This window comes from Girardinichthys multiradiatus, chromosome 8, assembly GCF_021462225.1.
Source record: "Girardinichthys multiradiatus isolate DD_20200921_A chromosome 8, DD_fGirMul_XY1, whole genome shotgun sequence".
Taxonomy (NCBI): Eukaryota; Metazoa; Chordata; class Actinopteri; order Cyprinodontiformes; family Goodeidae; genus Girardinichthys; species Girardinichthys multiradiatus.
This window is the reverse complement of record NC_061801.1, coordinates 19,523,609-19,547,781: the sequence shown is the minus strand read 5'-3', so window position 1 is coordinate 19,547,781 and position 24,173 is coordinate 19,523,609. Positions and strand designations below refer to the sequence as shown.

General features: G+C 39.9%; 1 protein-coding gene across 2 annotated transcripts in view; it reads left to right on the top strand.

Annotated features, from left to right (window-relative positions):
• ctif (CBP80/20-dependent translation initiation factor) overlaps positions 1-24,173 on the top strand; it is a 99,130-nt gene that overhangs the window by 32,461 nt on the left and 42,496 nt on the right. For both annotated transcript variants that reach the window (XM_047372859.1, XM_047372858.1), the window contains exon 8: positions 11,122-11,198. In XM_047372859.1, the coding sequence (XP_047228815.1) occupies positions 11,122-11,198 (77 nt within the window). The remainder of the gene's footprint in view (positions 1-11,121; positions 11,199-24,173) is intronic.

Below are 24,173 nucleotides of genomic sequence, written 5' to 3'. Positions count from 1 at the left end.
TACAGAGCTGCTCTGTAATTTTGCCACCTGCACTCACAAAAAAGGGCCCCGAGTTATTCTATTAAAATCCAAATAACTAATATAAATTGGAAAAGCCAATGAAACAAATAGTGTACGTGTTTTTGTTGCTCTAGTGGCTTTGTTTTACCAAGCATTATATCCCCTTTAATTGTCTGGTTTTGTGTGTATATCTGTTAATTTCTGTGCCTTTTTAAAGATTTTTTTTTTTTTATTAAAGTGTCCATTAGTTTAGGGTTTCTGCAAGATCTTAAAAAGGCATAAAACATAAACTTAATGAGTTTAATTTTAGGCCTTAAAAGTCTTGGGCATAGGGTTAGGGTCCAGAGTTATCTATCCTAGGTTTTAAATCTCATTTAGTTATGTCTTCAAAAGTCTTCAATTTGACTTTAAGTTGCAGAAACCCTTCTATTTTGAAATTGTCTCTTTAAAGCACAAAGGTTGTTGGTTATTGTGATACCTCCACATTTTTTTTTATTATAAGGTATAAACCTCTGAGGTTGCAGCAGAGTTTATATAAATATCAAATCAAGAATCTAGACCTGGATCTGGGCCCTCTAAAAAATATTCACTGCTCTCATTCATTTGTTTCCCAACACAAGCGCGTTCGGATCTTCTGATTGGCTAGTGAGATTAAGCAAACTTACATACAAGTGGCAAGAAGATATGTATAAAATATCCTCCAGCATTTGCTCAGTCATAAAGAAAAATAACCAAATACAGTAACATGTCTCCAGAGTCATCACTTCCAGCTCCTGAATGGTGGTACTTCATCGTCCAAAATCTTTGTCTGCATTCCAAACTTCATGGTAACATTTACTTCCCTTTTTCAGGAGACAGAATGGACAAACAAATAGCCCAGGGAAGTAGAAATATCCCATTTGTGTGTGGGTGGTTGGGTGGACATGCAACTCTGTGAAAAAGCGTTTCCTCCCTTTCCTTTGCTCTCAGATTCTGCCGGACCTCTTTTGGCCTCTCTGGAATGTCAGCCTGCACACACAATAACCCTGTCCTCACGTCCAATGTCAGTTCGTAATGAGAGAAGCATCCAGGGGTCAGGGAGCAAGTAGTTGATCTGTGCATTCAGGCCACGTATAACAATGATGGTGGAAAAAATTCAACTTGAAACCTGCCAGTATGCAATTTATTGCTTCATTCATTCAAAATAAGACTTTTTCTATTGTTATGCATAGAACAAGACATTATGACCCATCATGCTGGTGTTATGAACACGTAGCTTATAAACTCAGGTTCAGGTGACAGCGACACTAGTTATTTGCAACGCTGTTCACTGATTTGTTTTTCTTTCCTTGTTAGTTTTTACTAATTGAAAATCATTCAGTCAACGCTGCTGATTGAGGGGAGTCACTTCAAGTCAGTGAATGAAAATGAACTTGGACAATAAGCACCACCTATCCACAGGGACGCATAGCTTTTGGTGAAGAAAAATATAGATTTTTAAAAAGGCTTTATAAAGTTGAGATTTAAAACAATTCTGCAGTATACAGGTGTCTGCAGAGGCTCACTTTGCAGGTATCCATTATTACTTTCTTTGCTAGATACCACAACAATAATGTAATGTAAATATTGTGTGTGTGTGTGTGTATTTCAGAGACATCTAGCCTTTTACACCACTAAGCAATACAGAGATATTAGTTTAGTTTTCCCAAGCCACCTTGGAAGGGGGTCTTAGGAAAAACGTCCTTAAGGCATCTTAAAGTTTCACATGTTAGTATCGGGGTCGATTGATCGGTACACCCATAGTTTCCACCAGATACTTACAGTGAGATGTCATGATGGTCGGCCTTTATAAAGACTAGAGTATCCACCTGTACAACATTTGAAATCACACTAAACACGTGCTCATTAACACATCAGCCGCTTTGTTTTGTTTTGTCTTTAATTTACAAACTTTTGCTGTCTTTTTTTATTTTTATTGTTGTGTCCTGTCCAGTTTGTTGCCTGATGCAAATACAGTCTATTGTGCCCCTAATTCAGTAAAGTCATGTATGCATCATGCTCAATTATTAAAAAAATTACAATCACGATTATTTTGATCAGAAATAAAATAACTCTTTAAAACGATTACACACTGAGAACAATGTGTTTAATGCACTTGCAGGGCAGTAAACTGTCTTGAGCTTGAAGATTTCACTGATAACTCCTTTCAAACAAAGTTATAATAAATGTATAAATTAGAATTAAATAATACATTAAAAAATAAAATAGGAATGTTTTTTTTACAATTTATCAGACAAGTTATTTTATACAAATTTGTTCACAAATTCTGAGAAAAAAGTTGCACAGACTAATTGAAAAGAGGTGTTTGTAATATTTAATTTTTCTACATTTTAGTTGTGTCCTTTGATGCTCAAACCAGTGAGAGTTGGCATCTTTGGTCAAGTATAACTTTGTTGTAATGTTGGAATATATCAGTCAACATCTATATTAGCAATCAGTTTTCATGCAGCGCTTTGGTAGGAATTTAAGTATGTTTGATCATAAATGGAGCATAACCACTGAACTCTTGGTGTTCTGGTAGATATTCTTGAATGTAGGGTTAGATGACCCACTTTATTAACAGAGCCTTGATGTGCACTAACATCTTAAACATCATCTTAAAAAAAGCCAAATTTAGAACTGTTTCTTCATCCTATTTGAATTTGAAGGAACCAGTAAGACAATCACAAAAAGTGGAATGCACCACAGAATTAGCCCAGGAGTGGAGGGGGGATAGGGGGAGAAAGTGGCTGGTCACTGAGGACACATCCGGTCTCTGGTGTGTGAACAAAGCAGTGTGACTGGGGAACAAAGCTGGAGTCTGGAGCTGAGATTTTGCAGACTGTTTGGCCCCTCTGTCTGGAAGTGTACGTGCTGCAGGGCAGGAGTTTGGTTCTGAAGGGATGCTAAGGCCAGGGAGATTTTTGTTGGGGGTCTGCCTGTCAACTGTCCGTTTGTGATAGACCTTTATTACTCTCAGAGTAGACACATTTTTCTCTCTCGGTATATTTCAACTCATTTAAATCTTTCTCCCTCATTTCTTTTTTACCATCAGAAACCTCGCCTGACTTTGGTTTTTTCTATTCACCGTTTCCTTTACTTCTTACCATCTTCATCAGCATTGCCATCTGTCATCTTCCCTGTACTTTTTACAACGTCCTTCACTTCTCCCCTCCATCCTTCAAATATTGGTGGGCAGCAGAACAATGTCCAGGGGGTCATGGTGACCGGTAGCCCCATCCCTGTTGTAACTTCCCACTATTGTTCCTGCTTCTGCTGCTTAATGGCTCCTCCACTTTATTGACCGATCACACACTGGCTTAATCACCACTTTTCACGTTCGTCTCCAGGATCCCAGCATGAGGGAAACTCTGCAGACCTGAGTACCTGCATGCAAGCCGGATACATAGGAGGACATGTGACCAGTTGAATGGAAATTTTCAGTTAAACCAGATTGGTGACTTCTTTTTCAATTAGGAATAGAAACAAGAATATGTAGTTTGCTGTGAGTTAAAGACAATGTTCCTTTTTTTTTTTTTTTATCAGAATCAGCTTTATTGCCAAGTTTGTACAAACAACAAATAATATCTTTTTAAATGTACACATATACACAATTGACCTTACAATGTAATATAATGTGAGATCAGTCCAAGTATGGATGGTGTTGGTCTGGAACTCTGACTGTCAAGTTTTCATCAGAGAAACAGCCTGGGGGAAGAAACTGCCTCTGTGGCGGCTGGAGAAGATGCTCCCCAGCTTCACCTGCTGCTGCCGGTCTTTCAGGAAGCTAGTGATCCACTGACAGGTGGAAGCTGGGTGAGCTTCTGGTGGAGGATGTCTGGGGTGATAGTGTTGAAGGCAGATCTGAAGTCCACAAACAGGATCCTGGTGTACATCCCTGGGTGGTTGAGGTGTTCCAGGATGAAGTATAGTCCCACGTTGACTGCATCAGCTGCCAACCTGTTTGCCCAGTAGGAAAACTGCAGGGGCTCCAGCAAGGGGCCTGTGATGTCCTTCAGGTGCTTCAACACTAAAGGATTTCATGACCACAGACTTTAGGGCGACAGGCCTGTAAAGGAAATCCTGTGATGGTGGGTTTCTTGGGTACTGGGATGATGGTGGAGCGTTTATCAAGTCCTGAGACCTTCCTTGTTTTCAGGCGCTGAAAGAGCCTATTTACATCTTCCTCTGAGCTCCTGATTGCAGGCAGGGGGTCTGAAGGTAGGGGGATTGTTGGTGTACGGCAAGTATTTGTGTCTGAATGGGATGTGGAGGAGTTGGGTTCAGGTGTAAACTGCTGCTTTTCTTACCTGCAGTAGATGCCATTCGACCGATTTGCCAGGCGAAGTTTCTGCTCAGCGTTGGGGGAATGGCTCCTGTAGGCAGTCAGGTTTTTCAAACCATATCAACCAGCAGAACTGTCTCTGTGTGAGAAACTTTTCTTTAGAAATTGATTCATTAGATCCACAAATAATGTGCACAACCTATAATAAAGCTTTGCAAACATGAAAAAGGTAAAAGATTGTTTTTGCATCGCTAAGGGTTGCGACTGACATGAGGACAACGACACCAGGTATCAGAAGTTAAATTTAATTGAATCTGATACTGATAGTTTAAAAATGCCGCTTTTTAAATTGGATTGGAAAATCCCACTGTGAAAAATATTTAGGTGTGCTTGCTGATGATTTATTGATGATAATAATTTTAAGTGTCTGATTAATTAAAATTCTTAAAAATGTGAAAAAGGTTGTCATTTGAACAGCATCATAATTATTATCCAGCTGATTCTTTTAGTGGCTCTCCCAGATCAGAAATAATTTCCTTTAAAGTTTACTTTAGTTGCTTTAAGATTTCTGTAGTACACACTTGGTACACACTGGTTTTTACTCCTTTCATAACGTATTTTTGAATTGAATTAAATTGAAAACTTTACTTAAACTCCTCCAACTGCAACAGACGGATAAGATTTAGAGCTGCTAGTCAGGTCAGAGCGAGTGATCAATGATGAAAGGAAAAGATGTGAAGTCCTGACGTCTTATTTATCATACAATTCTGAGAACGTAGCCACAGAGGAATATACAGGTACATCAAAAAACAAGGTAGTCTGGCAACAGGAGACAGGCCATCGTGGGATCAGAGGGTCAGAGAGTGAAAAGGGAAGAAAAACAACAACTGTGCCCTATAGAAAAGCAACCTCTGCTGAAGCAGCAGCTTTCAAAAACATACAGTTCTGTTGGCGTCCCTCAGAGTGATGAACAAAGGCATTGATTATACATCCCCTGCTCGACTGATACTTTGTGTGTGTGAGATCTGGTTTGCTTCAGGTTTCAGAGAGGTGGAATAAAAGAGATACAGCTTTAATTTGTTACTTTGAATGACACAACTCATTCAAACCCATGTCTAATAAAATTACACACTTTTCTGCCTCTGAACATTTTCCACCAAATAAATCACTGAATTGACACAAACAGGAGCACTATTTATTCCTGGCTTTGTATCAGCGTATGTGTTTTCACTCGGTGTGTGTGTTTCACTACGTGCTCGCTATCTTGTATTTGCAGCCCCCCTTGTAGTCATTCTTGCTCTTTCTCTCTCCTCAGTTCTCAACAATCTGTCCTGCAGTGCCACCCCCGGGGTAGTTTTAAATTTATTGCTTTTGGACAACATCCCTTGCAACATAAATAAGCTGAGGGAAACAATGGACTGACTGACTGAGCATCATACCAGAATTGTTAAGCATAAGATGCAACAGGAAAGCATTCACTCCACTTTCCATGATACTGCAGTGAAAGTTCACTAATCATTATTTTTGTTTCTATTTTTCACATTTCCATCTCCAGTAGCTGTTCTCATTTCCTAACGTTCCTTCTTGACCACTTATACCTCTACCACACTGCTGAGTAGCTCAACAGTGCAATCTGAGTCATTTCCAGAACCCTGACAGAAAATCCTTTGGGAAAAATTCTAATCTTTGCAGATTATCTTCAGATTATTTTACTTGGTCATCCTTTTAAGAGATAAAACTTGGTTTACCTTTCAATCTCAATGAACTGTCACGTTTGATCATGTTAGGACAAATGAAATGATGGAAGATGACAAGTCCTTTTGGTTACCTTCTGCAGTGTATCTGGAGTCTTTTTCCTGGAATGATACTTGGTATTTCAACTTCCTCTCAAGGTGCATAACAAGCTACGCTTACATTGCTGGCAAATGCCTCCAAAATCCGATTATCTTGCCCATATAAAACCCATATCCGACTTTTTCATGACAGTCTGAACTTAGTCCCGATCTTTTCACCTCCATAAAATTCCAAATTGTGCCACTTTCATATGAAATACGTATCTGATGGTTTTCAGAGCGGCCTGAACAGCTATGTAGCATTTCATCCGGCGTTCACGTCATTGTCCTGGCTTCTACTACGCATCCACACACGCTTTTCTACAGAAGTAGCTGACACTGCTCCACAAAAGGCCATTGTAATTAGTCATGCTCTCTTCCCTTTTTTTTTTCGTCTTGTTATGATGTGGTCATAACATTGTCGGCTCCTATTGCTCAACAACTTCATAACACAGAGATGCCGATACCCATTATTATTTCTGTAAACCATGTGCTGCTGTGTGACGTCTACATTCTCCTACTGCGTATGTGGGTCGTTTGGGGATCATGACCGTTCAGACTGAAGTCTGATGGAGGTCGCACTTAATTAGTAGTTTGAACAACGACCATAAAGAAAAGAATTTCAGCGAAAAATTAGAATTGAGCATCAAGACCTGCAGTGTCAGATGCCTGGGTTGTAAAGTTTTAAAACATGTCTTTGATCATTGACTTAATTGTAGGTAGATGGTAAACTGACTGATGCCCTTTAAATGCAAACTTAAAATTACAATGTTTAGATTAGAAAAAGTCCTAAAATTCATCTTACCCAAATCTCTAAAGGTCTTGTGTTGCTTTTGCCATACAAGTGTATGAAAAATCAGACATTTTCTTTCTGTCAGCTTTCTACCATCATTCTCCCACTCACAACTTGTAGTCTCCCCCACCCCATCCCCATTCTTGTCACGTCCACAGTGGTCACACTGCCTGCTTGGAGTTTAGAGGTTTTCTGGCAGGGGTCCAGGAGAGCTCATGGCTTTCTTTGATCTACACAGCATTTGCTGCTACCTGCAGATAGCCTGTTCTCACCCACACTGTGTTCTTTTTACGCCAGTTCTACACCAGTCTTTTTTTTTTACCAACAGCGCACTGAAAAAGTATTTGACTTATTACGGATTCCTTCTGTTTTTTGTTTTTTGGGGTAATTAAGTGCTTCAGCTAATCAACATAATTTTAATATCAGACAAAGCTGTCCTGAGCAAATACAAAATGCAGGTTTTCAACTGATTTGATTTAATTTATTAAGGGGAAAATGTAATTAAACCAGCCCAGCACTAAGGGAAAATACCAAAATGAATTACACATCCAGAACTGATTGCTGTTTGACCTGCTTGCTTTAAGTATTTTCCACAACTGTAGAAATCTGGAAAAATATATTATTTATTTCCAGATCTCATTCCCTGTACCATTCAATATTTGTCTGTCGATCCATCCATCCATCTGCCATCCATTACTGTCCATCTGACAATCGACTGTCCTCTGTCGCTACATGTGCATTCAGGAGCAGTGATTGCTGTAAAGGCAATTACTCTATGAAATCTCCAATGTTTTCTTAGAAAGAAAACCTTTTACTTATTCAAATAATAAACAAAAGTTGGCTTCCTTGTTTTATAACTATGATCACATTTGACTGTATGATTAGCTATAATTGGTTTGAATTGACTGTATATATTTCTGAATACAAATTGTTTTTTTCTTTTAAGTGCCTTGAGATTAGTGGATTGCCGTTATATAAATAATCAGAATTGAATTGACTCTGCCCATCCAACCCACCAGCCTCCTTACACTCTGTGGGTTTTCCGTATATGTTTGCAATCAATTCATAATGAACTTTTATTTTTATGCTTTAAACTGGGCTAAAAAGGGCTGCGAACTCTGGAAATTTGACTGTGGAAAAGAGTGCAGATTTAACATTAAAAATGTGTAGGAACCATGTTTCTTGGTCACTATAGGGATAATTTTAATGCTAAACAAATTCATCTCCAACCTGCCACTGCCCAGCTAATATAGCTTCAAGTTGAGTTGAGGTTTTTGGTGTGAATTTGTTTTTGTCTGGTTTAAGCTATCACCGGGATAAGACGACACTCTCTCCCAGTGGTCACCCCTCATGGACCATGTCTTAAACATTACATTGTGCGCACAGCTGTTCATAGTCGGGCTCATTTATGCACTCATCCTTCTCACAACACTGGTCGTCATCGCACACTGCATGATTACTCTACAGGGCTAGTCCTAGGCCACTCATTACCATGGTAACAGCACATGGTTGTGATGAGCAAAGGGAAACTGTGCTGTTTCACTGACAGAGCCAATGTTTTATGGATGATGGATTTCATATTTCCTTTTCAGAAGAGGTGAACTGTAAAAGCAGGAGGAAATATCCATTTCTCTGCCACCTGCTGGAAAAAAATATCAAATTTAGTCAAATGAAAAATGACTCATTTTGATGTGGTGTATGCCTGAGAACTCCTCTTACCTGGTGCCAAAATATCAGGTGCTAGGAGTATACAGGTCCTTCTCAAAATATTAGCATATTGTGATAAAGTTCATTATTTTCCATAATGTAATGATGAAAATTTAACATTCATATATTTTAGATTCATTGCACACTAACTGAAATATTTCAGGTCTTTTATTGTCTTAATATGGATGATTTTGGCATACAGCTCATGAAAACCCAAAATTCCTATCTCACAAAATTAGCATATCATTAAAAGGGTCTCTAAACGAGCTATGAACCTAATCATCTGAATCAACAAGTTAACTCTAAACACCTGCAAAAGATTCCTGAGGCCTTTAAAACTCCCAGCCTGGTTCATCACCCAAAACCCCAATCATGGGTAAGACTGCCGACCTGACTGCTGTCCAGAAGGCCATTATTGACACCCTCAAGCAAGAGGGTAAGACACAGAAAGAAATTTCTGAACGAATAGGCTGTTCCCAGAGTGCTGTATCAAGGCACCTCAGTGGGAAGTCTGTTGGAAGGAAAAAGTGTGGCACAAAACGCTGCACAACGAGAAGAGGTGACCGGACCCTGAGGAGGATTGTGGAGAAGGGCCGATTCCAGACCTTGGGGGACCTGTGGAAGCAGTGGACTGAGTCTGGAGTAGAAACATCCAGAGCCACCGTGCACAGGCGTGTGCAGGAAATAGGCTACAGGTGCCGCATTCCCCAGGTCAAGCCACTTTTGAACCAGAAACAGCGGCAGAAGCGCCTGACCTGGGCTACAGAGAAGCAGCACTGGACTGTTGCTCAGTGGTCCAAAGTACTTTTTTCGGATGAAAGCAAATTCTGCATGTCATTCGGAAATCAAGGTGCCAGAGTCTGGAGGAAGACTGGGGAGAAGGAAATGCCAGAAGTCCAGTGTCAAGTACCCACAGTCAGTGATGGTCTGGGGTGCCGTGTCAGCTGCTGGTGTTGGTCCACTGTGTTTTATCAAGGGCAGGGTCAATGCAGCTAGCTATCAGGAGATTTTGGAGCACTTCATGCTTCCATCTGCTGAAAAGCTTTATGGAGATGAAGATTTCATTTTTCAGCATGACCTGGCACCTGCTCACAGTGCCAAAACCACTGGTAAATGGTTTACTGACCATGGTATCACTGTGCTCAATTGGCCTGCCAACTCTCCTGACCTGAACCCCATAGAGAATCTGTGGGATATTGTGAAGAGAACGTTGAGAGACTCAAGACCCAACATTCTGGATGAGCTAAAGGCCGCTATCGAAGCATCCTGGGCCTCCATAAGACCTCAGCAGTGCCACAGGCTGATTGCCTCCATGCCACGCCGCATTGAAGCAGTCATTTCTGCCAAAGGATTCCCGACCAAGTATTGAGTGCATAACTGTACATGATTATTTGAAGGTTGATGTTTTTTGTATTAAAAACACTTTTCTTTTATTGGTCGGATGAAATATGCTAATTTTGTGAGATAGGAATTTTGGGTTTTCATGAGCTGTATGCCAAAATCATCCGTATTAAGACAATAAAAGACCTGAAATATTTCAGTTAGTGTGCAATGAATCTAAAATATATGAATGTTAAATTTTCATCATGACATTATGGAAAATAATAAACTTTATCACAATATGCTAATTTTTTGAGAAGGACCTGTATTTAACAAGATTTGTCTGGTTTTTAAATTATGTAAAAAGTGCAGGAGAGAAAGAAACTTCAGTGTGGTCTTTGAATATTATTCGGTGAATAAAAAAGCGTTTTTATTCATTTTGTACTTTGAAGTTTTTCTTTTGATTTTGGCTGTTTTTTCACTGATTTTGAGTACAGTGGTTTGTTTGACTTGTGTTGTGGCAGCACCCCTTTATTAAAATCCATTCTGAGCACCTTCAAGTGAATCAATACAAACGCAAAATAAAACATGTTTTTGTTGTGCAGTTTTGTTTCATCTTCTTTCGTTATTACAAATTCGCAGGATTTTCAATAACAAATTAATCATACATTTTAATGCTAATTAATACATTTTTTTATTTATAGAAAAAAGATAGCATTCTCTAAGCTCAGCTAGCCCTTGGATAATGTTCATTACTACATTACTACATCAGTGCGAGTTCAGTCCCACAAAGCTGTTAGTCCACATCTGTTTAGAGATAAGAGTTGGGGAATTTTTTGTCAATGTTCAGGTCCCCTGTTGTCAGGAAAGTATTCATATTGACAATGCTGTAGTCGTTTGCAAAAGCACTCTAGGTTTTAAATGTTTTAGGCATGAAAACTTGCCCATAAACTGAAGCCTCCCTGGAGGACACCTTTTGGTTTGTATTTTAAACATACACTAATTTACTGGCATTTTTTTTTTTTTTTTTTTTTTACCAGCGTTAAAACTGAAAACAAAGGAAAAGCCTACAAGAATGTTCCAATTACCATCAAATATGCTTGAAGTCATGGAAATTGCTGGTTTTGACAGCAGTCTTCTCTTACACCATGATTTGTTTCTCACAGGTCTTCCCACCCCTTCCTAATGAGGCTGAGATAGCACACACTAAAAAGCTCTTCCGACGCAGGAGGAACGACCGACGGTAATGTTTACCCACCATGCATACGCCCTGACACACACATCACAAAGATCTACCTCAGATGGAGAAAATCTGGGATCAGAGCTTAAGCATGTCTCCACAGCCATAATAATCTCTGAAAATGAAAGCAGGCTCTAGTCCAGTTTCTCTCACGACTTATTTAATAATCCTGCGTTGCAACCTTTAACCTGATCCAAAGTAGATTTTTTTTATTGGTTGTATATTCTGTAAAATGTAATTTTCCCAAGTCAAGTCTAACTTTACTGAAACTAGCGAAAGGAAATAAAAATCCCTTTCACTCCCTGCCCTGATGTCACTGGAAAAATGTTCTTTAGTTGCTAAGATACGAGCTAAAGAGAAAATATTTTGGTTGTATTTGTGGCTTTAAAAGAGGAAATTATATCTAAACCAAATGGACAAAAACACTTTCATTCCTGTTTTTAAGCCCAGAGAATAAATAAGTGTCTCCTGAAAGCTGTTGTGTTTGGTCTACAATGAGCACAGTGCAGGCCTGGCTGAAAGAAAAGAACAAAAACATCAGCATAGACCAACAGCCGCTTGCTTCGGTTTCACTCTATTTGTTTTGTGTAGTGGAAGCTGTAACAAGAAACCATCCTGTTTTCTTCTGCTCGCTGCTTTGTACACACTTCTTTGTACTTGACAGACTTTATGCAAGTTTTACACAAGATTGTTCATCTTTGTTTGCTGTAGGCATGTTTTTAAGTTTACTTGTTGCTGCCAAGATTCATACTTTAAACACGATTTAAAGTGAAAATTGGTTATTTAACACTAACTGGGATAATGGCAGTTTTGCTGGGGTTTACCTATTTTATTGTAGCTAGTGATTTCTACTGTAAAGGTTTTTTTTTTTTTGATTTATCAACCTTATACAAAACAGTGAGATAAACATCAAAGTTTGATTGATGAATAAAAAAATACCTAAAAATAAAAGATACATAAAAGTAAAGAAATAAATTTGAGAAAGGATCAGCGTACAGTATCCACATAATAGGGCATACTAAACTGTGCAAAGATAATTTCTTTGTGTAATACTATGAAATAAAATTACTACCAAGGACTTAGATGCCACAAGCAGTGTTTCCCCAGGAGCAGTTGCTTGGCACTGCTTCTTTTTCCTCTGTTTTGGTGCCCCATCAGTCTTCTACACATTCCTCTTGTTTACAAGACAGAAAGTAGTCAGTTTGGAAAGTCCTGGCATGGAAATTAAGGAGTCCATTACTATTATTAAGGTTATGCTTTCTTAAAAGAACCGTTTGGTTGACAAGAGTCTTGACTGGTATGTCTGATAAGCAGCAGTGTGCAGGCTAGCAAAACAAGCTTATAGCTTGGCTAATTAACCAGCTCATATAACCTTATTAGCTTCTATTTTAGATTTTTGTTCCAAATAGAGTAGAGCAGCAAGAAGCTATACTGTTCACTGCAATAAGCGTGTTTACTTGAAAGATTTTATTTTTTATTTTACAGTTTTTTCAGACTTTGCTTCAGGCTTCCACCTCTGTATTCCATAGTTGTCTAAGGGTGTATTCACACCAGGAAAGTCCTTTGGTCCGCTTGTTTGGTCCGGACCAAAAGCGAACCTTATTTTTTTCAATTGGTGCGGTTTGTTTTCACATTGTACTTTTTGCAAGTGAACTATTACTTGTAAACAAAGCCACGCGAGTGACGATCATTGTTCCCATTGGACAGAAATGACAGGGGCAGGACAGAGCACAGAGCACAGCTCATCATCAGAATGCCAAGAGTGTGCGGAGCAGTAATCAAAGCAAAAGGTGGCTACTTTGAAGAACCTAGAATATAAGACATATTTTCAGTTGTTTCACACTTTTTTGTTCAGTATATAATTCCACATGTGTTAATTCATAGTTTTGATGCCTTCAGTGTGAAGCTACAATATTCATAGTCATGAAAATAAAGAAAACTCCTTGAATGAGAAGGTGTGTCCAAACTTTTGGTCTGTACTGTATATTCACAATATTCACTGAGCAGAAAGCTGACACCAGGACATCAGCTACCCTAATATTTACCATTACTAAAATTATTAGACACACCTGCACATGCAGTCCGTCTGAAAACCCGGCTGAGCCTCCAGAGCAGGCCAGATGAATACTGCACTTTGGGATAGAGAAATAGAGGCCTGTTTGGTGGGTAGCCAAATCAAGACTAGGGTTTGGCCCAGACCGCATCAAAGCCACTGGCATCAGGTGGGCCCTCCATCATCATACAAAGAGAGAGACCCAGACACTATTAAGGGCAGGCACCACCGGATACCTCAGGAAGGTACATCAAGAAAACCCAGTGACAGAGATGGGGCCAGACGGCTATACAGCTGCACTGGATCTTTCTCACTAAAACGAGATAGGTCCTAACTTTGAAATGGGACACAAGCCAAGAACCAAGCTGCTGTTTTATTCCAAAAACATGATCTTTCCACAGGTAACCTCTTTACCGGATTTAGAGGGCCTTTTAAAACCATCCAGTCAGTAGTAGCAACAGATGTGTAGAAAATACAGATTTCCTCTGTCTAAACAATTTGAACATCTTACAGGAAAACCACAAGCCATCAGATCTTCAGAAATTATATAATTTATCTCTGCACGTGCTATCACACAACTGGACAGAGCAAGGTTTGTCATCTGACATGCGGGTGTACATCACCATACATTTAGATTAATTGTGTTGCTCAACACGCACTGGTCCTCAGTCTTTTTAAGACCACCTCAGTAAATGCTAAGTTTCTCAATGCCAACATACTGGCAGAAATTTGAAAGCAGTTGTACAACCTAGGTTTGAATCCCAGTTTGGGTTCTTTCTGCATGTGTCGGTCCCCTCTGGGTACTCCAACGTCCTCCCCAACGTGGAGCTTAATAACAAAGACAAGATGGCAAAATACCATTGGAACAATCTCAGTGCCACATTTAAAGATTGATATTCCTTTTAAATTGAGCATCAGTTGGGAAGTCTCACTGTTATTCCAACTTGGAACAAGAACATGGTCATGTTGTAATGGTCATGAGTAATGTCATTCCCAGATCCACATTTAAACTTTAGAACTAAATAGACAACAACTTAAGTAGCCACTAGCACCTATTCCTAGATCACTGGCTTATATTTCAGCCACTGCACTTCTCTTTTAAGTAGTTTTGGGTTAAATTAAATATTAATGTTCTTGAACAGCTAACTTGATTGGCTCTACATGACAGGTCATTTATTAGTTTTTACCAAATTCTTTCTGAGAAGCGATACAGGAAGTAGCACCAATGTTTCTTGTGCCACATTTTGAGAAGCATGGCCATACAGGTATGAAAACCTTTGACCATAGGATAGTCTCTTCACTTTCTTTCTCCAAACCTTGAGCTCTATTATTTTCTCCATTATTTTTTATTCAGATGTGCCAGAATTCTGTGCTACAGTAGCTGTACCTTTTCCTTTACCCCAATGTAAAGACACAACCATTGTCATCTCCATGCTGAAGAGGTACAATAATTCAATTCAATTCAGTTTTATTTATATAGCGCCAATTCACAACACATGTTGTCTCAAGGCACTTCACAACAGTCAGGTACATACATTCCAATTAATCCTAATCATTGAACAGTGTAGTCAGAGTTAGCTTTTTATTCAAATTGGATAAAAAGTTTTTCTATCTAAGGAAGCCCAGCAGATTGCATCCAGTCAGTGACTTGCAGCATTCCCTCCTCCCGGATGAGCATGAAGAGACAGTGGACAGTCACTGGCGTTGACTTTGCAGCAATCCCTCATACTGAGCATGCATGTAGCGACAGTGGAGAGGAAAAACTCCCTTTTAACAGGAAGAAACCTCCAGCAGAACCAGGCTCAGTATGAGCGGCCATCTGCCACGACCCACTGGGGGTTTGAGAGAACAGAGCAGACACACAAAGAGAACAAAGAAGCACTGATCCAGGAGTCCTTTCTATGGGAATTAAAAGTAAATGTTGATGGATGTAGCTCCTTTAGTCGTTTCATCTAGAAAGAAAGAACAGATAAACTCTGAGCCAGTTTTCAAGGTTAGAGTCTGAAAGAGAGCACATAGAGTTAGTTACAGTAAAAGCTCAGTCAGTAGCTATGTCTAGGAGAGAGAAAGGGTTAAACACTAAAAGACAGGGCCATGTGGATCATCGGTAGAGGGTGAGCATTAAGTTGTTTCCAGCAGAAGCTCGGACGATTCCCCTCTCCAGAAAGGTGTCAGATGTAGACACAGAGCCAGGCCAGGTGTAGCTTCTAGGAAGAGAAAAGAGAGAACAAGGTTAAAAGCTGAAATAACAGCAAACAATGCAAAATTGGAGAGTAGTGTGAGAATGTAGCGAAGAGGGTGAAAGTGGTCGTTATGTCCTCCAGCAGCCTAAGCCTATAGCAGCATAACTACACAGACAGTTACAGTTTCAGTTTATTTCTTTATATAGCGCTTATTTACAACAATGTCGTTTCAAGGAACCCCACAAAGGGTCCCACTGATGGTCATTGTTATACTAAAAACCACAAGGATTGGGATACCTCTCTCTGTCAGACTGATTATAACCATTGGAAAAGAGAAAGGGTCATACAGGTAGCAGAAATGGAGGGTGTGTTTGCACCTCAACCATAACTGAGCCGGTTTAGGATAAACCTGACTCTCCCTTACTCCAACCAACAGGGAGGGAAGAAGACGGAGGTAAAAAATATGGAAGATACCTCAGGATAAACTAAGCCACTCCAACTATAAGCTTTATCAAAAAGCAAAGTTTTAAGCCTAGCCTTAAAAGTAGACAGGGTGTCTGCCTCACGGACTAAAACTGGGAGCTGGTTCCACAGGAGAGGAGCCTGATAACTAAAGGATCTGCCTCCCATTCTACTTCTAGAGACTCTAGGAACCACCAGTAAACCTGCAGTCTGAGAACGAAGTGCTCTGTTAGGAACATATGGAACAATCAGATCTCTGATGTATGATGGAGCTAGATCATTAAGGGCTTTATATGTGAGGAGGAGAATTTTAAATTCTATTCTGGATTTAACAGGGAGCCAATGAAGGGAAGCTAAAATAGGAGAAATATGATCTCTCTTTTTAATTTTCATCAGAACTCTTGCTGCAGCATTTTGAATCAGCTGAAGGCTTTTAACTGCATTTTGTCGACATCCTGATAGTAAAGAATTACAATAGTCCAGCCTTGAAGTAACAAGTGCAAATAAGAGTTTACAAATTTATTGTTGGTGAAACAACAGAGAAATGGTAACTATATGGGCTGAGGTTATGAGACGGATAACTGCACAAACAGGACCTGAAAAAGACAACATATTTGGCCTTATAGTAAATTGTTCATCATTCAAGATGTTGAAAACATTTTTATAACCCTTTGGAATAAAAAAAAACAGAATTAGGGGATAGAATTGAAAGGAGTTGGACAACAATAACATATGATCATAACAGTTTTTCTCCCCGTAGCTGCAAGGAAATTAAGTTCAAATGACCTAACTTGGCATTTTGCTATGAAATGAGTCATAAAAACTAAGTTCCTAATAAAACTATTAAGCCTAACATGCATCAACTAAATAGCCTAACTAGATGTACTTGTCTTTTCACGAAGCTGCAGCCATAATTTCAAGTTCAACAACAGTAGCTTAAAAAGAGTAAAGAAAATCCGCAGAAAAATGTTGCCCTTGGGTTGGATGTTGTGTTCTGCTGCTTGCTTTCCATCCACACTACAGGGAAAAGAAAAGAAATGGTTGAAACTAAACTTGCTGGAAAGACATGATGAAATATGGAAGCAAAGTATTGATCCGTTGACTACATGTTTGAAACATGAGGGGTGTATTGAACAAATGACCAGCAACAGGAGCAGACTGAGAGACCGAGTAAAGGAAAAAGAGTGGGCTGGCTGTGGCAGGATGGAAAAGAGGAGGCAGTGCATGTGTTTCTACTTTAGTTGGCATGTCAGGCAGGGCTGAAATTAGTTATGATTTACAGGAATGTTCTGGTTACCATTTTTTTGTAGAAGGGCAAAGATTGAGAGAATGAGTTGTTTCCTCTCTCTCCTTTTTATTCGTTTGTAATTATTGGTAGCTTTCCAAATATGAAATGGACATTGTTTAAAGAAGAACAAAACAACATTTTTGCATTGTTCTCCAAACTGATGGGTTCCAACTTTAGAAGCAATACTTAGGACTGCCTGCATGGTTGAACAGCATACCAGTCCGGTTCCAGTGTATCATCAGCTGCATCATTTAAATGATGTATGACTGCCAGCAGTTACACACTCAAACGAGAGATCGTTTAAAGACCTTATGCAGAAAGTAAGATGCCAATTATATTCATACTTGTGGGAATCTGCATTTGCTACTTAAAAACAGTTTTTCATTCTTTTACCTTAGTTAATGGTAAATGCACGAGCTTAAGCCTTATGATGCTATGAAATTATATTCACATGCTTTGAACTTACGTTACAACTACAAAGTGCAGTGTGTTTTGATGAGATTTTATGTTATAGACAGCACTAAACAGTTTAATTATGAAATGAAAGAACTAGGATTGCATGTATATGCACCTCTGAATAAATTTTTTGTAGTTTTGCTGCATTTACAGCTGCAAGTCTTTTAGGGTTTGTCTACCAGCTTTGCATATTAAGAGTCTAAAATGTTTGCCTATTCTTCTTTGAATGAAGAAGCTGTGTTCATCGATTTGCCGGTGTTGCCAGAGATTCTCAACTGGATTTATGTCTGGACTTTGACTGGGCCGTTCTAACACATGTATATGACACACACATAAAGGACACCCTTCAATCAAACGAGGTGTGAAAATTTTGACAGGTGGGCGGGACTTCCGGTGGCTGGGACATCCTAGGGCGGGACTTCCGGTGGCTGGGGCTTCCTGTGACGTAACCGGATATCATCATTAATCGGATGTTGTCATTAGCCGGATATCATCATTAATCGGATGTTGTCATTAGCCGGATATCATCATTAATTGGATGTTGTCATTAACCGGAAGTTGTCATTACAAGGAAGCGAATCTTTCTAATTGTATGTTTTTTAGATGTTTTTTTTTTACATCTAAAAGCAAAACATGTAGTTTCTCCACTTTAAAAGGTCACTCAATTTAATGCAGGCACATCACACGAAATTCTGATAAGAAGAGAGAACCTGACAGATTGTAAATTCATTTTGTTTTAACACAGGGGGTTATTTAGATGCTATTTAGAAAAGAAGGATGAATTGGCTTCTGTTGTAGAGATGATCTAAAACGGAGAAACCAATGAACTGAAAAAAAAAAAATGTTATGAGTGCTCAGCATCCTGTTTCCAAATTAGAAATGGATTCTACAGCTAAAAGACTTTGTTTGGAATCATGAGAGACTCCATTTGGTAAAATGGATGATAATTTTACTTACCTTAAGCTTTTCTTTTTTTCATCTTAGAGATCTTGATGATTTAGAGAAAACAGTTTTCTCCTCATTCCACGTGGGAACCAGAGGTTGTAACCAGTATGTCTATGTAAAACGTAACAAGAAACTGAAAAAATTAAAAATAAAGGTTATAAAATCCTCAGACATGTCACTGTTTATTGAATTAAAGCAGACAACTTGTCTCAGACAGTCTTCACACCAACTGTAGTCAAAAGTAATCAAGAGGAAAATGGCATTTTCCTGGTTATAAGTCTGGAGCATTGTCTGACAATACACATCCACAGGTGTGCATTGTCTCAGACAGTCTTCACACCAACTGTAGTCAAAAGTAATCAAGAGGAAAATGGCATTTTCCTGGCTATAAGTCTGGAGCATTGTCTGACAATACACATCCACAGGTGTGCATTGTCTCAGACAGTCTTCACACCAACTGTAGTCAAAAGTAATCAAGAGGAAAATGGCATTTTCCTGGCTATAAGTCTGGAGCATTGTCTGACAATACACATCCACAGGTGTGCATTGTCTCAGACAGTCTTCACACCAACTGTACTCAAAAAGTAATTAAGAGGAAAATGGCACTGTCCTGGCTATAAGTCTGGAGCATTGTCTGACAATACACATCCACTGTTTAATGAATTAACGCATCTGTGCTGTTGCTGAGGTGTCTCGGGGGGGGTATGGCCAAGGGACGTAACTAAGCGCGCTAATAGGATTTTGCCATTAGGGGGCGAATCTAGAATCAACAAATTAAAAAACAGAGGGGCGTTCTTCATTGTTTGTTTTAAATACTAGCGGAAAACGCAACAATTTACCTGCAGCATTCGCTGGAAAAGAACGCTTGTTGAACAATGGTTAGAGTTAAGAGAGTTTTTCATCAAACCGGGGAGAAAAGCAAGATGTGCCAAGATGATGAACAACCATCTACATCATCTATTTCCTCGTCTGAGATACCTATCGGAATTCCTATCGTAACATACTCTGCAGATGATGATTCAACTTCACCAACAACAATGGATGAAAAACAGGCCTCAGGTCAGCTAAGACGTACATCTCTTCTGTGTGAAACCCCAGTAACCGTCTACAGGCATACGCGCCGTGAAATGGATGCCCCGAAGAAATCAACATATTACCTATGCAAGGTACAAAGGCCTCCGTTCGACACTCTGCAGGAAGAGTGGTCTTTGGAACCATATGGACTGAGCGGTAGCTGGGGGTATATTTTCATGTACGAAATAGGAGAGCTCTGCCTGTATCAATTGGATCAAGACGAGGTATTTAATGGATCATTGGCTCTGTGTACTCTCACCCACAACGACTGGGCTGTGTTACGGCTGGCAATCCCACACCTTAACGATAACCCTGAATCAGTCTCAGTGTACGAAAGGGAGGATGAAGATGAAAGCTCTCCTCGACCAGCAAAAAGGATGAGAATGTGTCCTTCTGATGTCGAAATAGCTGCGAGAGAACCTCTCTTTAGTGCAGTGTGGGGGTCAAAAACCACAGCAAATGGCCGCTGGTCTTTTCAGGCAAGCAAACGCAAGAATAACCAGACGACCCCCTCAGATCTGTTTGTGTTGGAGGCATTCAATCAGAACTGCGGTGTATTCAAGACTGTGCTGGCTCTACCGTATGATGCTTGGGTTGAGAAGATGAATGAAATTGGACAGCGTCTTTCCAACCTTTTCGAAAACTCACGCTGCTGGATTGATGTTATGTCAGTGAAAAGAATCCTGACGTTCCCTGTTGTGGATCTAAAGCCCACCCTCTTTTCAGGACCCACCCTCTTTTGAGGACCCACTCCCCTTCTTGAGGACCCTCCCACCTTCCTGCGCTATATATCAGGGTCTAACTGCGAGCTCACAGACTCTTCTTCTTCATAACGACGGGCGTCAGACCTTGAGAATGTATGGAGCGTACGGGAAAACACCATACTGGGACCTCTACAGCCAGCAAGAAGAGACTGTCTTCTCTCCTGATCATGATGATAAAAGCTTCAACACCGGGCCATATCATCCACCTTCTCCAGACCTCTGCTCACCAGTCGCCTCATCGTCGCAGCTCTTTGAGTCCCTATTCAGTTCAGGGACACCGACAGGATACAACCTCAGATCGTATCATCCGCCTTCACCCGGCCTCTATTCACCACTATGCGTGGCTGAGTCTGTACACACAGATATCCAACCTGAAGACAAGAGGGTGATCGTGGAAGACAAGGCAACCATCAGCTACTCACCCTCCCCACCAACTCCAGACCCGATACCTGCCCCTCAGCCTTCACCAGAGGAGGAGGAGAGTAATCAGGGTGATGAAATTGACGGCTGGATCTCAAGCGCTCTCATCAATACGGTGAAAACAGCAATACTTCATTTATTCAACATAACCTGTTTGAACTATGTCAAAGAAACCTGTTATGGGTGCATTACGAACCACCCGAGCCAACGACAGCATCAGTGCCTGGAGATATTGGAGGAGGAGTATTACCAAGTCAACTTTCAACGCATCGTGCAACGACTCGTAAACCCCAAGCTCCTTCCTGCTATTCGGAAACTTCTGACACTTCGACGCATACAAGCAGATGACTTCAGAGGTCTTTTCTGTATTCTCTCTCAGCTTTCTACTGGTATACATATATAACAGTTTTTTTTTTTTTTTTAAAGATTGCAATGTTTGAATTGATCTTTATTATCTGAATGTGTTTTTTTTTTCTGTTTCTCTATTAAATACGGGTATAAAATAAAAAAAGAAGTATAAATATACCCTCAGGTGTTTGTTTTATTCATTATTTAATAAGTAGTCGTCAGAGTGAGCATAAAACTGGGATGTCTGAAAGAAGGATCATGAAAAATGTATATTACAACCCATCAAATCCTGGAAGTTTAGGGGGTTTAGAAAGGTTGAGGAGGGTTATACAAGATGAAATGGGGAAGAAGGTAGCGGTTGAAAAAGTTAAAGATTTTTTATCCGGAGAAGATACCTATACTCTACATAAACCTGCAAGAATAAAGTTCCCGAGAAACAGAGTTTTTGTCACCAGACCATTGAGACAGTTCCAAGCCGATCTCTGTGACATGCAAGCTCTGGCCAAGGAAAATGACGGTTACAATTATTTATTAACAGTCATTGACATCTTTTCAAAGAGGGCGTATGTACGTGTTTTGAAGAGGAAAACTGCTGCAGAGGTGCTAAAGGCTTTTGAATCAGTTTTTAAAGAAAGTCAGGTCCCAAAAAAACTTCAGACTGATGCAGGGAAAGAATTTTTTAACAAGAAATTTAAGCTTCTAATGGAGAAGCACGGTATTGAACATTTTGCCACAGCAAGTGAAGTAAAAGCCTCTGTGGTTGAGAGGTTTAACCGTACGTTAAAAACAAGGATGTGGAGATATTTTACTGCTAACAACACCCGGCGGTACATTGACGTCCTGCAAAATTTAACTAGAAGCTACAACCACAGCTACCACACCAGCATTAAGATGAGCCCAATGGAAGTGACCTCAGAAAATGCCTTTCAAGTGTTTCAGAATCTGTACGATGTTACCTCCAACAGATATTGCAGGGACTCAGTGACGATGTTTAAACAGGGGGATCTTGTCAGAATATCCAAGGTACGTGGAGTGTTTGACAAAAAATACAAACAGAGTTTTACGGATGAAGTGTTTACAGTGTATGAGCGGATACCCCGATCTCCTCCTGTATACAAACTCAAAGATTTGGATGGAGAACCTATTGAGGGTTCTTTTTACGCTGAGGAACTTCAAAAAGTAAAAATATTTAAGGACAAGATGTATCAAGTGGAGAAAATATTAAATCAACGCACCGTCAAGGGTGTCAAACAGGTTTTTGTACGCTGGAAAAATTGGCCTGAGAAATTCAACAGTTGGATCAAGTTTGATGAACTACGAAACGTATAAAATAGGTGTGTACTAAAACCTAATGATTCATACAGCATCATGGAACGCAAGGCAGAGGATGACGGTTTTTACATTACCCTTCCCTCTAATGCTAGCATGGAAGTGTTTAAAAATAATACCAGTTCGAGTTTCCGTGTAAATTTAGCTCAACATATTGATTTAGAAGGCCAATGGATGGTTGCATTAGTAGAGATTTCATACCCTCATACATGGCATAATTTACCGGATTATGATGCCTACTTTGAATGGAGGAAGGTTGGCGATGTGGAGATCAATACGCAAAGGATCAGAAGTGGCTACTATAACAGCCCTATTCAACTCGAGACAGAGATGGAACTGTTTTTCAAAAAAATGAACTCGGGTATCCGCATTAAATTCAGCAAAGTTCAAAAGAGATTTGCATTTCAAGCAAGCGGTCCGTATGAAATACGCTTCTTCAACACTCTGGCTTATATGATGGGCGTGAAACCAGGGGAATGGATTTATGTATCTGAACCAAAACTGGCTCCTTTTCCGGCAGATATAAAGGCTGGTTTCTATCACCTATACTGTTACAGCGACGTGGTCAGCCCACAAATAGTAGGCGACACTTTTGCGCCTTTACTGCGGACCGTCAAAGTACAAGGCGACTTCAGTGATATGGTTACTCTGACGTTTAACCCTGCCCACTACCTTCCAGTTTCCAGAAGACATATTGAAAATATCCATATAGAAATTAAATCGGACCAAAATGTTCCTGTAAATTTCGTCTATGGTAAGACCATCGTAAGACTACACTTCAAACCGGTGATATCACAACGTAGCCTGAGATAAATTGTATTTGTATAAACAGAGATATATATATAACCTCTAAGACTGATTGATTATCATTCATATTACCCTGGTCCTTCAACACTGTGCATCAAGCAGGCAAGAGAGAACATGGCACATCTAAGTCTGAGACGTGATCCAAATCGCTTTGTAAATTACTATGTAAGTCAATCAGGCGGTAATCTGCCAGGGTTTTATGGGGCCCTGGTCATGTATGGACGCGGAATCGGATCATTATTTTCAAAATTATTCCGCTTCGTATCCCCTCTGGTTAAAAAAGGATTTGCTATTGCAAAACCCCATCTTAAAACGGCTGCATCAAATATCGCTTCGGATGTCATCGGTAGAGCCGTGAGTAAAATGAGTGGTTCTACACACACCGAAGGTCAAGAAGGTTCAGGAATTATGGTTTTATCCAAAAGACCCAGAACAAGACCCCCTGGTGATCGTTTAAGGACAGTTAAAAAACAACGACAAACGCGAAAAAGGAGATCAGTTGGAGCTGACAAACGAAGAGGAAGGAAGTCATCCGCATGTTTTGATATATTTAAATAATGGCTCTTTTACATAACAAATCATCAGAGTGCACGCTGGCAGAGTTGGACTTATTTTCTGCCCCGATGACGCAGCTATCGATTGAAGATAAAATTTACACCGAGATCCAGCCTTTATCAGCAATCACCGATGGAGGCCCGATCGAGTTTTTCATTCCGGGAGATGGAGAAAAGTATCTAGATCTCAACGATACACTGTTGCATCTCAGAGTGAAAATTACTAACGAGGATGGAACAAACCTGCCGGATGATGCACCTGTAGGGCTCATCAACTACCCGTTAAACACCATCT